The sequence below is a fragment of the Lynx canadensis genome, chromosome A2, assembly GCF_007474595.2.
Source record: "Lynx canadensis isolate LIC74 chromosome A2, mLynCan4.pri.v2, whole genome shotgun sequence".
NCBI lineage: Eukaryota > Metazoa > Chordata > Mammalia > Carnivora > Felidae > Lynx > Lynx canadensis.
This window is the reverse complement of record NC_044304.2, coordinates 168,570,479-168,582,938: the sequence shown is the minus strand read 5'-3', so window position 1 is coordinate 168,582,938 and position 12,460 is coordinate 168,570,479. Positions and strand designations below refer to the sequence as shown.

At 42.7% G+C, this 12,460-nt stretch overlaps 1 protein-coding gene across 1 annotated transcript in view; it reads left to right on the top strand.

Moving 5' to 3' along the window:
- Positions 1-12,460, top strand: part of ESYT2 (extended synaptotagmin 2) — an 81,428-nt gene that overhangs the window by 63,124 nt on the left and 5,844 nt on the right. The window contains 6 exon segments of the mRNA XM_030308924.1: positions 936-998; positions 4,223-4,297; positions 5,202-5,288; positions 7,355-7,504; positions 9,233-9,618; positions 10,770-10,868. Coding sequence (XP_030164784.1) covers positions 936-998; positions 4,223-4,297; positions 5,202-5,288; positions 7,355-7,504; positions 9,233-9,618; positions 10,770-10,868 — 860 coding nt within the window.

Sequence of the window (12,460 nt, the reverse complement as noted above, 5' to 3'; positions counted from 1 at the left end):
TTATGTCACATGAATTCCTTTTGGCTGGATGTTCTGTCTTCTCATCTGGCCCAGCCTGCCATGGCCACCGGAGGCTGGGAAGCTGGCTGTCCATCTTTCTTCACCATGATGTGTGCTGTTTAATAAAAACATAACAAAAAGCAGTTTGTCATTTGAAATTAATTACAACCGAAATGATAAAATCTTCCATGTTAAATGTCAGTCCTTGAAGGAGCTTACAGACAGCTCTGCCTTGTCCTCTTGAAGGCAAGAAAGTAATGATATGGAAAAAAAAAAAAAAAGTCAATGAAACTAGGACATAAAACCCGTAATAATAGAACTTTAAAGCCAGGATACACTTTTGAAACAAAGTGTTCAGCCCCTGCCTTCGATACTCGGGAGAGAATGGCAGCGAAGTGGAAAAGACCCACTTCTGCTATGGTTTTGCACGAAGGTAAAGTTCAGAAGCAAGGGAAGGGTCAGCTGCTCGTATGGGGTGTGATTTGGCTTGAGAGGCACGTGGGCATCTTGAGCCCATCCACTTGTACGTCAGATAAAACCTTTAGTGTTGTCGTGGGTGACGTCTTCATGAGTTTATTCAGGTTAAGGATAGTAAACAGAACCCTTTCTTAAAGTGTCACTCCTGGATTTTTTCAAATCCCAAAGACAAGAGGGGTGGGAGTGAAAGAACAGTAATCGTAAAGGATCACAGTAATCAGAGGAAATGTATTTTGATATTTATAGATTAAAGGTTTATCCTAAGATAAAATCTTGGGCATAAAGAAGAATTGTATGTGCTACAAATGATTTTTACTGTGTCATTCTTGTTGGTGGTTTTCATTTAAAGATTTTTTTGTTTGTTCTCATAAATTTTCGTGTCATTATTAACCTTACATAAACTCCTCATTGCATGTTTTATTAACCCTTGGTATATTCATTTTCTTCTGACTTGAAAGAGTAACCCATTAGAATTTAACCCTGATGTCTTGAAGAAGTCTGCAGTTCAGAAAGCTTTAAAGGTAAACTAATAGTTTCCCTTTGAAAACTTAATTGAAACATATTGAAAGAGATGATATTTTAACTCACATGGGTTTATTGACAAACTGCCTCCCATACTAATATAGTAATTAATTGTCTAGTTGGATCCTTTTTTGTTTACCCAAGAATTAGTAGTTAGAAGAAATTAAGTCAGCTTTGAAGATAAATTTTATAAAGTACCAATATGGTAAATTAGACTTCTGTTTTGTTGGCCTCAGGCAGCAGGTATCTAAGGTACTTTTAAATCCTCTGCATTTTAATTGGATTTGAATTGGTGAAAATGGTGAAATAGAAGGTCTATTTAAAAACATAACCAATCTTTAGATTATGATTTCAAGGTATTCCTTGTGCACTGTGACTATCCATTTAGAAATCACCTCTTCCAATATGCTGAGTTAGGGCCGTCTGAGTCGGTGACCTCATGGCTTTTGGTGCTGCTGGGTTTGGGTGACAGATCTTTTGAGAAGCTTTAAGTTTCATTAAATGAGGTATATTGAAAACTAAGCTCCACTCCCTAAAACAACATGAACATGTATTTTCTGGCCAAATTGTTAAAAGTTTTCTATGACTTACAGTGTTTTATTATTTTTTTTCTGATTCTTTCGAACATTTTAGGATCAAATATTGGGGCGGGGGGGGGGGATTTAAATATAATGGTCTCAAGAAAATTCTGTCCGAAGGAATGGTTTTGAATCAGCTTCATCTAGAAAAAGAAGTTAAATTTTGAGTGAAGAAGACTGACAAAATGTCTGCTTTCCGCTGTAAATTTATTAAGTCCTCACCTGTACTGAGGCCATGAGGTGTGACCCAGCAGTGAGTTACTCCTTTGCAGTAGTGGTCAGCACAGGAGTTGAAGTAACCGCTCCAGTAACACTGGAAGGGATTAGATCAAGTCTTTCCTCACCGTTTCTTTGATGTCTGGGGATCATTGACCAGCGAGACGAAATGGTTGCAATGACGGCTCTAAGTCAGACTGTTTGGGTTTGAACTGCAGCCTTGCCCAACTCCTCAGTATAACCTGTAGTGAGATGTCCGGTCCTCTGCTACTTACAGACTGGAAGTGATAGGATCTTTTTAGGAGTATCGACTAAATTAAATAAGATCACGCGTGTAAAAAGTGCTCAGTGTAGCTAGCATAATGTGTACATTTTAGTTGTTATTTTACCGTTTCATTTAAGTGTAACGGCAAGGCCTTGGAAATGGCATTGTGGCCATTATTTAGACATGAAAACCAAAGTTCAAATAGATGAAACATGGAGGTCTCAACAATCAGTTGTAAACCACTGAAACTTAATTCAAGACAGTCTAACTTAAACTCACATTTTCGGGATGCCTGGCTGGCTCAGTAGAGCGTGCGACTCTTAATCTCAGGGTCGTGAGTTCAAGCCCCACGTTGGTTGTGGTGCCTACTTAAAATTCATATAAAAAATTAAAAAGTAAAATGTTAAAAGATAAAATAAAAACCCATACTTTCATTATACCTGTGTATCTGACTGGGGCTGATGCATTTTGACTACTGCATTGTGGTACAAGACTTAACGATTTAACGTCTTTCATAGAATCTGGAACATCATTCGTTTAAAAATACACCATTATTTTAGGTGCCACTAAGAAAGAAAAGCTCCATTAAGGTTTGATAGTGTTTGTGTCTACTGGAAGAATTGTTAGACTCAGGATAAATACAGATTTTTATTATGTCATGCACACAACAAAAGGAAGATAGAAGCAAAATAAATTGGTTAAGGCAAGAACAACTGTGTCCCAATTGGGATCCGCCCTGAAACAGGTCCATAAATTTTTCAAGAGATGTTAGAAAGGTAAAAAAAGAAAAATTGTGTCTCAAAATTGATAAGGCACAGTAACTTTAGGAGTGAAACAGCTGCTTTTTCAGAGATGAAGTGACTTACCCTAGCTAAGAAGCAATTTCTGTATCAAAGCAGCTGCTATATCAGAGGACGATTTCATTCCCTCCAGCGTAGCAGAACCCTGGCCTTGGCCCCGCGGCTCAGCACCTCCAGCCAAAGTGGCTCCACAAAGGGGGGCGCCCTCACTGGAGGCCAGCCCCCGTCCTGGCCACACCCAATTGCAAGGGAAGTTGGGAAATAGAATTTTCATGTGCAGAGGACTCGTGCCCACCTAGAACTCCAGGTTCCGGTGGTAAAGGAAGGATTTAGGCGAAGAGTTCGTATTCTCTGCCACGGTAGTTTATGACCTTGGATGTTTTTTTTTTTAATGGTGTTTATTTCGTTTTGCAGAATTTATTCACACCAAAAAGATGAACCAGAAAATAGATTATCACCGTATGTTTGGGCTAATAATATTCCGATAATCCTGTGAATTTGACACCTATTTCTATCATTGCTGTAGTGTTAAGGATTGACTCTAAAATTGTTTAACAACAACAACAACAAAACATTTTTGTGACCTAATTAATTCCCACTAACACATATTTAACTGCATCTTCTTGTGGGGCTAAGTTAGAAATAAACCTCATGTCCCATGTATGTTGTGTCCCACTATGTTCTCTCACCTGTCTGCTCAGGTATGCTTCTCACCATTTGTTTTCTTATTCCTGAGTTTCTCTCATTATATTTGTATCTGCTTAATTTAATGCAGTTCTAGATTGATGTTTATTCTTCCAGTCAGAATTACTTAGGAGCTGGTAAGCCAGAAGTGATATCTGATAGCTACATGTTTGCACAGAAGGTACGAAGTTAAAAATGTGAAGATATGTCTCTGATACTTTGTAGTGTGTTTATTATTCCCACCAGGGGACTATTCAGAAGTGTATGTTCCAGATGTTTGTCCTTCCTCATGCTTTTGTTTCCATTTGCTGCACTTACTCATTTTCTTATCCTAGTAACATGAGTTTTGAGAGCTGGAATTAGCATTAAAGATATTTAGAAGTTTGCATTTTTCCAAACTAGCTTGCTTTAAAAATAAAAGGCCTTAGCATTTAAAAATCATATGCAAATAGGAATTTTCTTAATTTATTTCATGGTAGACCCAATTATGGCTTTGGATATGCTCAGCAATTATTTTCCAGTTAAATTGTTCCCAGATAGTTCCTGTAACTGAAGTGTCAGAATTAATTAGAAAGGACTATTCATATGAGCCACTAATTTCATTTTTAGTAAGCCCCAGTTCAAGACGTATGTTTACTTATTTTGTCTTATTTTTTGTTTGTTTGTTTGTTTTTGGATAGTCAGGGAAGAAAATAAACAGCAATCCAAACCCTCTTGTCCAGATGTCAGTTGGACACAAGGCCCAGGAGAGCAAGGTGAGGAGGTGCTGACCGGTTTCCTATGATGTCACTGTTACTGGTCTTAGGTGGGGACTGTCAGCGGGCTGGTAGTGCAGGCGAGAGGCATTGATTTCCATATCTTCCTCTCGTTTTCTCAAATCAGTTAGTTCCCAGATAACGAACTTCTTTGTTGGGTAACGAATGTATTGTTTAAACAGTTTAAAAATACCAACGACAAAAAAAAGGGGGGTGCCTGGGTAGCTCAGTTCGTCTCTCTTTCTCTCTCCCCCTCCCCCTTCTCCCCCCCCACTCCTCTCCCCCACTGTCTCTCTCCCTCTCAAAAAATAAATTTTAAAAATGACATAATATGCTTTTGCTTGATTTCATGGATAAATGACATGGTATAAATTTCTAAGTTTTCTTTGAATGCTCTATAAATATTTTGTTTGAAAGGTAACCAGCAGTCCTTAAAATTCAACAAACACAATTCTGTGGCATTCAGAGGGCATTGCTGTTGTTGTAATGTGTTCCACTTTCCTAATTTAAAAGAAAATATTTCAGGGATTATTTACAGTTACAGGCCATTGTTCGCTTTAAAATGTTCACAATTTAGGAAGCTTCCTGACTTCTAGCATTATGTGGTCCCTGGGAAAACAGTAGAACAAAGGCCAAACCAAGCAGATAAACTCTTGTCATTGGGATGGGCTCAGAGGTTGGGATTTCATAACTGTCAGTTTCCCTGACACACTCTAAAAGCTTTGGACTGTCTCCATCTTTGAACACTTTTCACAATTAACACACAGCACATGCTCAGCAAATAAGTGTCTTGGAATTTAATTAAAGTCCTAAGCTTCCAAACACAATAAATGAATAACCACAGTCTTGGTAGCCCTTTTCCACAGAAAATACCACAGAGCTGATACTTGGTTATTTCTTTCAGATTCGGTACAAAACCAATGAACCTGTATGGGAAGAAAACTTCACCTTCTTCATTCACAATCCCAAGCGCCAGGACCTTGAAGTCGAGGTATTTTATTTGCATTGTTTTAATAGATTTGTTGAAATATAACCAACGTACAAAGAGGTGCCCAGATTTAAAGAGTACAGTTTATGGACTCATCACCGTAATTGATACATCTTTGTCAGATTTATCCCTAAGTATTTCATACTTTTTGATAACATAATTTTTTTTCAGTTTTCAACTTTTGATTACTAGTATCTAGAAATGCAAATGATTTTTGTATGTGGATATTATATTATCGTGTTTGATTATTCTCATAGCTTTTTGTGAATACTTTAGGATTGGCTTCTACCTGGTAGTCATGTTGTCTGCTAATTATGTCACTTCTACTTCTGTGTGTCCGATCTGGGTGCCTTTCACTTCCTTTTCCTGCCTCCTCCTGCCCTGCTGGGCCCTCCGGCCTCTGGAGCAAGTACACCTCTTCCCCTGCCTTCCGACCTCAAGGGGAAAGCCTTGAGGTTTCACCATTAGGTCTGTTGTCTAGGAAGCTTCCTTCTACTCCAACTGCTAGTTTGCTGCGTGTTTTTGTCATGAATGGATGTTGAATTTTCTCAAAGGCTTTTCTTTAACTATTTCTGTAACTATTTTCAATAACTATTTCTGTAACTATTGAGATGATGTTCATGTTTGTAAACATGGTGGACTATATTGTTGATTGTCGAATGTTAAACCTTACAGACCTTTGTTTGGGGATAAGTTCCACTTGGTCGTGATGTAGTATCCTTTTTATGTATTCAGTGTAACTTGCTAACATTTTGTTGAGTTTTTGTATCTTAGTCATGAAGGATCCTAATCTGTAAGTTTGTTTTTTTTCTCAGGGTAATGCTGTCCTCCTAGAATGAGTTGGGGAATGTTCCCTTCTTTGCATTTTTCTAGAAGAGTTTGTGTAGAATTGGGCTTTCTCCTCACGTGCTTCAAGAATTCACCAGTGAAGCCATCTAGGCCTGTACTTTTCTTCATGAGAAGGCATTTAAATACAAATTATATTCCATTCGTAGATACGGATTTATCTAGGGTATCTCTTTTTTTCTTCATGATTTTTGATGTTTATGCTTTTAAAAAAAAATTATGTTAATTTTTTTGAGAGAGAGACAGAGTGAGAGCAGGGGAGGAGCAGAGAGAGAGGGAGACACAGAATCTGAAGCAGGCTCCAGGCTCTGAGCTGTCAGCAGAGCCCGACGTGGGGCTTGAACCCATGAACTGTGATGATATGACCTGAGCTGAAGTCAGACGCTTAACCGACTGAGGCCCCCAGGCACCCCTGATGTTTATGTTTTTTAAGACATTCATCTATTTCATCTAAATTGTTGAGTTCCTTGGCACAACATTATTTAGAATATCCCTTTAATGTCTTTTTAATGTCCTATAATAAACATTAATAAACATTAAAAAAACTTTTTAAAGAAGTCAGATGCTTAACTGGCTGGGCCCCCCAAGTGACCCCACAGTGCTTTTTTTGTGCTCATTGTAGCTGTGCAATGAGGAAATGAGAGCTTCATTGGAACCTCACTTACTGTAGCATTCTGTGTCTCTAAGAGGTTTTCTACTGTGTCCGTCATTTATGAGAACACTACTTAGAAAGAGATGGCTGAGATGTTTTTTAAAGACTGGGTTTTGGAGGAGCCTGGGTGGCTCACTCAGTTAAGCAACCAGCTCTTGATCTCAGTTCAGGTCTTGATCTCAGGGTTGAGTTCAAGCCCCGTGTTAGGCTCCGCTCTGGGCATGGAGCCTAGTTTAAAAAAAAAAAAAAAAAAAAGACTTGATTTTGGACATTTCTCCATTTTTTTGTATTTTTTTCTTTTAATGTTTATTTTTGAGGTAGAGATGGAAGCCTGGTGGGGAGGGGCAGAGAGAGAGAGAGAGCGAGAGAGGGAGGGAGGGAGACACAGAATTGGAAGCAGGCTCCAGGCTCTGAGCTGTCAGCACAGAGCCCGACATGGGACTCAAACCCACAGACCGGGAGATCATGACCTGAGCCCAAGTCGGCGCACAACCGACTGAGCCCCCCAGGCGCCCCTCTACATTTTCTGTCTTGACCCTTCAGAGCTAAATGTGTTCTGTGTGTTCCGCAGGTCAAAGATGAACAGCATCAGTGTTCTCTGGGGCACCTGAAGATCCCTCTCAGTCAGCTGCTTACCAGCAATGACATGACCATGAACCAGCGATTTCAACTCAGTAATTCAGGTCCAAACAGCACTCTGAAGATGAAGATCGCCCTCAGGGTACTGGAGTCTCGTGCAGCGATTACAGGAGTGGACAGGGGTGGGGGGGGACTGGCTGACTCCTGGGTGCTGCTCCAGAGTGTAGTGAAGGGCATGGGCCCTCGTGGAGGATGACCGCGGTATAGCTGCGAGCCTGGGGCCAGGAAGGCATTGTCTGGGATCGAGGAAACCACTGCTGACAACTATAGGTGCTCAGGGGAGAGAGAATTGAGGCTTGGACTTAGACATCTGCCCCAGCTGGTATTTCCAGATTGCTTGAGCAGGCCAGGCTAAATTCTCAAAGGTCATTCAGGACAGAAAATTTAATACAGTTCTTCAAGATGGTAGAAATTACAAACAGACTTTGTGTACAAAATAGACAATGACTCTTGTGAGTGCCTAAGGAAACGTTCAAAATAAAACTGGCAAATGGATTGGAAAATGCTAAAACTCACTAATTTTTAAAATGCAAATTAAGGGGCACCTGGGTGGCTCAGTCGACTCTTGGTTTCAGCTCAGGTCATGACCTCACGGTTCGTGGGTTCTAGCCCCACGCCGGGCTCGCTGCTGTCAGCACGGAGCCTTCTCTGGACCCTCTCTCTCCGTCTCTCTCTGCCTCTCCCGCACTCATGTGCACGCATGCTCTCTCAATAAATAAACATTGTTTTAAAATAAAATAAAATGCAAATTAAAATGAAGAACCCACTTTTTAAAAAATCCAAGCAACCTCGGTCTGTGGAGGGTTCAGTGTTCATGATCTCTTTGCACTTGGTTCCAACTCTGGAGATAGGCAGTTTCTGCAGAAAGGACTGCAGTGTCTGCAGACCATGGGGTCATAGAGCCCCTTGGGCCAGGAACCCGTTCTCTGGAGATCTGACCTTCAGTAAGAAGAATGCAAAGAGGCCATGAACATAAAGATGTTTGCTGCAGCTTTATTTTTTACAAGGAGGGAAACTTGACACTGTTGCAGCAACCCTGGAGTGCAGGGTTTTGGGGTGTGGGCTCTTGTTCAGTGGAATGTTGCACACCTTACCACTCGCTGTGAAAAGCCAGCGAAGTGAAGGGCTCACGTGCTCACACAAGCCGAAGGACATGAAGGCCGTTCCGGCATTCATGCTGGGTGTGTGCAGTAGCCCACTGGGGAGGGGGCCCTCACCTCTCATCCTTTCTTGGGGGCGCACGGCTCAGGCTCGCCCAACAATGACATCACCCCCACAGCTGTGCAAGCATGCACGCAAACGGAAGAGGCTGAAGAGAAATTATGTTTACATCATGGAAGCGATAATTTTGATTACTTAAACTTTCCTTTCTCTTCTTTTTTTTTTTTAAATGAGAACTAAGTCATTTTTTTTATTTTTTAAGTTTTTATTTGTTTTTGAGAGCGAGAAAGAACACAAGTAGGGAGGGGCAGAGAGAGAGAGGGAGACACAGAATCTGAAGCAGGCTCCAGGGTCCGAGCTCTCAGCACAGAGCCAGATGCGGGGCTCGAACTCATGAACTGTGAGGTCAAGACCTGAGCTGAAGTTGAGTGCTCAACCTACTGAGCCACCCAGGTGCCCCTCCTTTTTCTACTTACTATAATGTGGCATCACTCCAATAACAGAGTAGCTGGACATATAGACTAGACTGTTTATAATGTTTTTGCCAAGTTTTAAATAGACATTGGCAAGTGAATATATCTAAAGCCATTCATATACCAGGCCATTCTAGTGTCACTGATTTTAATTTTGTGTTTATTTCCACTTGCAGATACTCCACCTTGAAAAGCCAGAAAGGTCCCCAGACCACCAACACTCAGCTCAAGTAAAGCGACCCTCTGTTTCCAAAGAAGGGAGAGAAATATCTGTCAGATCTCACGCGTCCGCATCGCCGGGCTCCGCTGATGGCAGCACAGCCCCGTGCACACCAGTCGTCGGGGGCAGCGATAAGCCTGGCGTGGAAGAGGGGGCCCAGCCTGTGGAGGCCAGCCCCCAAGGCCCACGCGACCTGGGCAGGAGCTCCTCCAGCCTCCAGACCAGTGCCACCTGCTCCCCCAGCCACATCTCCGTTAAGGAGCCCACTCCAAGCATAGCCTCAGACATATCCCTGCCCATCGCCACCCAGGAGCTTCGACAGAGGCTGCGGCAGCTAGAGAAGTAACCAGACCCCTCCTTTGTCCTTGTCCAATCAGAGCACACGTCTCGTGCTAACGTCGTCTTGAGTTAGCCAAAAGAGCCTGAGGTGTCCCTGCCCTTTTGCTCACTGAGTGTTTGCCTTTTGAAATAAACCTGCCATTTCTAGGACCTGACTAGGGACCAAGAAGCAGTGGGGTTCGGGGTGAATAGAAGAGGGTCTGAGCCCCTGTGTGCCTGTCCTCAGACCAGGAGGCGGGACCTAGAGCTGATGCTCGCTCGTCGTGCCGTGGTTGTGTCTGTGTTGGAAGAACAAGTCCTGTTTGCTCAGTACCCCCTTACTACCACCGGTCATGTGTTGTCTAGTCTTTGGATTCATACTTGTGCTCCTGGGCTCTTCAGAGAAGGAGGAAGACAGCTTGCAGTTATCATAAGCTTCAGACGTTAACCTCTTCCCGTCAGTGGAAGGAACGAAGTGGCCCTTTGAAGCTGTTCTTGCTGTTTGTTGTTCCGAGAGGTGTGTCGAGGCATAGGAAGCGGAGGCAGAGATGGAACGCACTCCTGGGGGTTGAGGAAGTCACACGCATGTGACCCACACTCAGCATGCTCTCTCCTTCGTACTTTCTCAGGTTCAGCGTTCAGAAGAAAGCAATCAGTCCCTTCCTCTCTTGCTCTAGGAGGAGATAGAACTTTAAATAAGAAAGCACTTCTCTCAGGAGCTAAATTTGGGGAGTAGCCGCGATGATCTTGAGGGACATTGCACCAGGGCAACCGTTGGCGGGCTTGGGAGTCTGTGCTTCAACCCTGAGAGAGAAGCTTCCTGAGAGAGGCTGCCGGGAAAATCAGAGCAAGCAGTGCACGTGGGGCTTTGAGGGAGCACACGTAGAGTTGGGTCCTTACAGGCTAGGCGTTGCTTTGCAGAGACCACAGAATCGATGTTTGTAATGAGGACATCTCCTGAGTCTCCTTTTTACCATGGGCCCTCCCTGGGAAAGCTGTCAGTTCTGGATAATTAAGTTATGTTGAAACCTTATTTGAGATAAGAGTTTGACTGGTTGATTAATAGAAGTCCAGATTATGCTCAAGTCCGTGGGTAATTTGATTGTTTTTGTGCCAGTTGACTCACTCCCGTTCAGTTCTGAGGAGAGCTATAACCTTTTGCTTTGTTTCCCCAGTGGGACGACACTGGGGCAGTCGCCCCTGGGGCAGATCCAGCTGACCATCCGACACAGCTCGCAGAGAAACAAGCTTGTGGTGGTCGTGCACTCCTGCAGGTGAGCTGGGCCCCCGGAACCCCCAGGTGGGCTTTAGATGAGAGGCGAATGTTAGCTCTGACATCACTAAACAGATGAACCCATTTCATTTTTGAAGGACAAAGTAATGATGTTATACTACAGACTTAGTATTCAGTGCTGCATTCTTTTTTTGTTCTTGACATTGTTTCTGTTCATAAACATTTTGGTTGCTTTGTAATCCACTCCTTTTTTTAAGTTTATTTTTCTTTGTTTTGAGAGAGAGAGAGAGAGGGAGAGCAGGGGAAGGACAGAGAGAGAGGGAGATGGAGTCCCAAGCAGGCTTCACGCTGTCGGCACAGAGCCTGAGGTGGGCCTGGAACCCACGAACCGTGAGATCATGACCCGAGCCGAAATCAAGAGTCGGATGCTTAGCCCACTCAGCCACCCGGTGCCCCTGTACTACATCTTGAACTGCTCTACTGCAGTTTATACAACATTCCATATTGCTGGATGTTTAGATGGTCCAAGTTACATGTAACATGGTAATGAACATATTTTTCTTGAAGTGTCTCTTTGAGATTAAATTTCCAGGAGTAAGTCTATGTCAGTAATTCGGAGGATCTCAAAAGGTTGATGGGATCATGACAGGTATTGCCAATAGTCTTTCAAAACTATTTCTGGAACATGCCAGCTGGCATTGGTACCCAGGGTACAGGTGTATCTTCTCCTGCCCCCATCAGGAAGTTTATTGTGCAGCGTACTGATTTAGTAAGTGTAACATGAGCTGGCAGCATTGCTTTAATTTGTCTTTGATTAGTGATGATGCTATGGAGCCAACTAATTATTTCCCTTCTGTGTGACTTCTCTCAGTAGTAGTTAGGATATAAATGTACGGCATAAGTATTTGGATCTTATTAAAGGCTGTTAGAGGGGCGCCTGGGGTGCTCAGCATTTGACTCTTGGGTTGAGCATTTGACTCTTGATTTCGGCTCAGGTCATGATCTCACAGTTTGTGAGTTCAAGCCTCATGTTGGGCTCTGTGCTGACAGCTCAAAGCCTGGAGCCTGCTTTGGATTCTGTGTCTCCCTCTCTCTCTGCCCCTCCCCTGCTCATGCTCTGTCTCTCAAAAATGTGGGTTCTATCTCTCTCACTCTCTTTCTCTCTCTCTCTCTCTCTCTCTCTGTCTCCCAAAGTAAATAAATAAACTTAAAAAAAAATAATAAAAGGCTGTTAGAAACATAGGAAATTATATAAATGTAGACTTCAGTTCTGAACCTATTTATTGAGCACCTTATACATTCTTGCTGTGAGATAATTACTGTTGTAGAGGACTCTCAGCAAATAGTCCCCTAACTAGATTTTCAGGTTGATCGGTAAGTGAATAATTTGAAGTGGTTGCATATAATTAACTCCTAGACTCTGTTTGGCTCAGACCAGGTGTCCGAGGAGAAGAGCAGCATGGGTTGCACAAAGGAGGTGAAAGGTTTAGGTGAACAAAGGGTAGAGAGTTGGGGGAGCAGCCTGGCAGCACTGAGGATGGGGTTTTCCTTGGTGTGAGGCCAACCACATCCCCTCCCACTGGGAGAAGCTGGACATTAGAAACAACAGCTTCCATTTTCAAAGCAGAGCAA